The sequence below is a fragment of the Cyprinodon variegatus genome, unplaced genomic scaffold, assembly GCF_000732505.1.
Source record: "Cyprinodon variegatus isolate N-32 unplaced genomic scaffold, C_variegatus-1.0 Scaffold435, whole genome shotgun sequence".
Classification (NCBI taxonomy): domain Eukaryota; kingdom Metazoa; phylum Chordata; class Actinopteri; order Cyprinodontiformes; family Cyprinodontidae; genus Cyprinodon; species Cyprinodon variegatus.
Window position 1 is genome coordinate 659,865 of NW_015150888.1, and position 4,801 is coordinate 664,665.

The following is a 4,801-nucleotide window of genomic DNA, read 5'->3' on the forward strand; positions in this document are numbered from 1 at the left end:
ATTTTGGGGGGATTTCGTAGCATAACGATGGCATATAGCAATATTTCATTAGTAAAAGAGATTGATATGGTGTTTTTAAATGGCAATATATCAGCATATGAAGATATTGTGATATTTTAATGTATCAATATTTTTTCCCTCGTCTTTAGAAGTTTTTAAGTCTGTAAAAAAAAAGGTTTTTGAGGAAGAAGAAGAAGTAGTATTTTTAAATTTTTTTTTTTTGACATTAGAAACTCAGAAGCTGATCAAATATCGGGTTAAATATCGGTGGGGTAGCCGATGTCCGATATTCAGTTTTAAGGCCGATACAGGCCGATACCGATAGGGGGCCGATTATATCGTGCATCCCTAGTTATAATTAGTAATTATGCACCTTTTCTTTGAAAACAAGCCAAAAATAAGACTAGTACAGTGTTACTATAATTTTGTACATATCTGACTTTGCTTTCCAGTTTTGTGACATAAAAAGGGGTCTGAGTGCTACTTTTAATAACTTAAGTCATTGTCCTGCACTAATTTTTTTTATGCAAGTACTGTGTAAGATTGCAGCATTTAAAGCAAGCGTTGCAGCGTTGTCCTTATCTTCCTCACTGGACTTTCCCTGATTGCACGTGTTCTGCTTGCAGGATGGAAGAGACAGTGCGGTCCCTGCTGCAGAATCAGGGCGGCGTCCTGGAGCAGACTGCTGTGGACACGGTGGACATCATGAAGGCCTATAAGGTTTGTTGTTTTATACACAGAGAAGCCAGAAATACCTCTGAATCCAGAGTTCACATCTCACACTTCGTACAGCTTGTTTTTGTTTTTCTCTGAGTGTCACAGGTTGATGAAAAACATCTGACAGAGCCAAGAGGGCAAACGCTTTAACTGCTTATCGGTTATATAAGCAGAAATAGCAGCAGAGGTTCAGCAATGAAGCAAAGAAAGGATATTTTTCAACATCTATTTCCTTGATGTATTGAAAACAAAAATGTTTCAGAAAAGTCAGAGGGTTTTATGTGTAAAACTATAATAATTTGTACATTTATAACATTTGCTTTAATAGACAGAGCTACTCTTCTCAGATGACTTTGGAACAAGCTCTGCACCGGTGGCTACAAGATTCTGTAGTGCATTCCTTAAGGTGCTTTCCAAGTATCCGTATGCAAACCTAGCAATGAACTACACGCGGTGAGGGCGTTCACTGCTCCGCTCTCTCTTCGTGCTACTAGACAGAACTGAAGTGTTTCCAAACAGTAGCACAACATGGAATAAGAGGAGCGGTGATCGCTGACACGAGGTGAAATTTTCTGTGAAGCCGCAACACAGCAATCAAATCAGGGACTTGCTGTAGGTGAAGCTTTTTCACTTAAAATGGTATACAGAAAAAAATAATGTTAACAAAGGTCAAAATTGGATGCAGGAAGCATTTTATGCAGTTCTAGGGTCAAATCTATTTTTACATTATCAAAAATTGCAATAAAAATTCCTAAAACTAAAAAAAAAAAAAAAAAAAAAAATATAACAACCCACTGAAATAAAAAAAACAAATGCTGTCAACCCCCCCAAAAAATGGTTACGCTTTCTTTAGAGTACAGTACATCAATTACAATGTAATAACATTTCAATTACATAGCAAATCAAACTATATTACTTGGTAACAAGAAAAACTTATTTAGTAACTACCCCAAAATTAAGGTATATCATTTCAAAGTATTTACCTACATGTAATTATTACAATTGTATGTTATTTTGCAACAATGTAGAGTTTTGGTGGGTAATTACCAATAGGTTACCACATAACAGTTTTTATCATTGGCCACCACCTACCAATGGCTTCTAAAGTAGATTGTAACTTATGATCAGGTAACTAAAGCGTTATAAAACTGAACTCAAGTTACATATAAATAAGAGTTCAGTTGAGAAGATTGGCTTGCTGTCTTCTAGGTTTTGTGACCTAAACACGTTAATGTCTTGCTGTCAGTAAATTAAAGAGTTAGCTGGAAATAACTGTATTAGGTCTAAGAAGTCTGACTATACCTTGTCTGACTAAAATTGGTACACCATAGTTTTCTTGTTACCTAGTAATATAGTGTAACTTGCTGTGTTATTACCAAGTCATTAGATAGTTATTGATGTATTGTAAAAGAAAGCATTACCAAAGAAAATCAGCCAAAATGTGTAGGAATAACAAAGAATCACTCTTGTACCTTTGTTGATGGTTAATAAAAAAGTAATAAAAAACCTTTTAAACTTTAATACGTTTTTTTTTTCAGAGCCCATCAAATCAAAGCTAATCTTCTTTCATTTAAAATTAAATAAAACCCTTTGTGACACTGTGGACAGGCAGGATCCCTCCTCAAGTGTGTTACCAGAAATATAGAAACAATGAGTTCTTGACTCCCCCTAATGCCAGGGCATCAGGGGTGATCCCCCCCCCCCCCCAAAAAAAAAAAAAAAAAAAAAGCTCAGGTCTTATTTTACTCCAAATATTTCAAAAAATACTTCACAAACACCTCTCCAAAATCACCGTATTTGGTAAAATGTACATATGTGGTCCTATCTGTAAATTTAAACATTCTAGAAACTGCTTAAGTTAGCGCCTAAATAGCACCAATTTAGCAGTGCTGCATGACGGAGCAGCATAACTTATTTTTTGTGTTTGAAACATCATCGAACAAGACATGCTAAGAGTTAGCATCATGGAAAAGACTTTTGTGAGTTAACGCACTTCATGGAGCAGAGTTTTAACGTTCTTCTGACAGAAACCAGAACCACCTCTTCAAAAGTTAAAAGCACCAATCAGTGCTGGATAACCGTTAGCTTTCAGCTCATTGAAACAAAATAGCTAATAGTCTGACAGCGTAACAGAGCAACATACCCTTTCTACATGTCTTATACCATTGAAACCATATATTTCATTTATTTATTAGTAACTTATAGGTACTCTTTTGTTTAATCTTATAAATAGGTAAGATAACTATATTATATAAATATGTTTAATAATGTTTAAAAAACATATTTTAGTTTATTTGGTCAGTAATTAACAAGGCTGGAAAAATAAATTGTTAAAATATAATCACATACTCTTTTTTTTCTTGATGCAGCATAGGGTAAATAATATTAAGCCCTTCCATAACTCATGTTATGGAAAAAATATCTTAATAGAAGAGAAAATTAAGTTTTTTTTTAATGAAAATGGCCGCTCTATAATAGTAACCAAATTTAGATTTGTTGTTAGACCTGTTTAGATTGTATTTCGTTGATCTATTAAAGGTAATAAAGTAATTTTCCAACCTATTTTGCAGTTTCTAAACAAACTTTACTCCTGTGATCCAACTGTCTGAGAGAATAAACTGTTGTTCTATTCCCAGCTGCCTTTTAAGCAGCTCTGTGCATTCGGCAGACAAACTCAATAACCGAAAAGGGCAACATGAGGAGCTGCCCTCCAACTCGGTGGACATTATTACCGAAGCCTCGTCAAGACGAGCCGACTGGACTTGGCCCCCGAAAAAACAAGAGACTAAACAAAGCTGCTGCTATAAAGTATCGCTTCGAATCCGAGCCGCTGATGGAATCAAACAAGATTGAAAACCTAATATGTGTTTGGATGAGATTGAATCAAGCTGAAAACAAAGTGCTGTTAGGGGATTCCCATTAAGAGGGAGCAGCATTTGGATACATGGACGTTGTGGTGCAGCCATCCATCAGTGCCGCACGGCTTGACTTTACTTTTCTGTTGCACATTTACTAAAGACAGCAATTTGTTAAAGCTCAGACAGGGATGGCAGGAATAACTCATGGGCTCGGTAGCAGCTGTTCAGCTAACTCGGTAAATGGTTCAAAAAATAGCAAAAATATGTCAAAATCATTGTAAATGTGGCATTTATTTTAATTAAAAGTTTAATTGGAGCTACAGCTTTGGTTTACCAACTTTTCAAAGGCAAATCACACATATATTATGCAGTCCAACTGTGTTGTAATAAAAAAAAAAAAACAATATTTTATTTATTTCTTATATCCAAGAGTCTTTATATCTGTAACTTAAAATACAAACTCTTGAACTCAAAGGGGTAGACTGAATGCTTGGGAACGAAACATGAAAGACAAATAACTGCTTTAAAGCATTAAAATGCAAATGAACCATGTTGGAAAGAAATGTGGAAATGTATTTCCTCCATGAAGCTCTAGGCTATTATTTTTTTCTTTAGCTTTAAAAACACCCTTAACTTTTTGCTCCAAAACAACAAAATTAAAGATGCAACAATGTTTTGGCCCCTGCAGACAAAAGGTAGCTTTGAAAATTAACAAAGAAGTCTCAAGGTTCCCAATTATTTACATCCAAATAGAGTCGTTAGCCATTATAAGACTTTTTTAATCACAAGAATAAAGTCCTACCGTACAGATATAAAGTTAAAATATTACAATGATAAAGTCTTTATACAAAGAAAATAAAGTCATAATATAAGAGTAAAGTCATAAGTATATCAAACATAAACGTTGTTTTAACGAGAAAAAAGCTTCAATAAAATGATCAACTAAGCACACCTCAACTATAGCCTGAGCATTTTAACTTAGGGGGAAGAGTTTACATCAAAAAAAGTTGGTTCTTTAATCTCTCAATATGGAATTATTATCATTATTTTACCATTTTAATCGCACAATGTTAGGACTTTAATCTTGTAATGTAACGACTTTTATACTGTAATATTACAACTCAATCTAATACTGTTACTGTACTTTATCCTTATAATGTTTACAATTTTAATCCTATGTTAGGATTATATTCTGGTAATGTTACAGAATAACTACACTATATATG

At 34.2% G+C, this 4,801-nt stretch overlaps 1 protein-coding gene across 1 annotated transcript in view; it reads left to right on the plus strand.

Annotated features, from left to right (window-relative positions):
• Positions 1-4,801, plus strand: part of LOC107093614 (nck-associated protein 5-like) — a 216,017-nt gene that overhangs the window by 153,752 nt on the left and 57,464 nt on the right. The window contains exon 6 of the mRNA XM_015388791.1: positions 627-720. Coding sequence (XP_015244277.1) covers positions 627-720 — 94 coding nt within the window. The remainder of the gene's footprint in view (positions 1-626; positions 721-4,801) is intronic.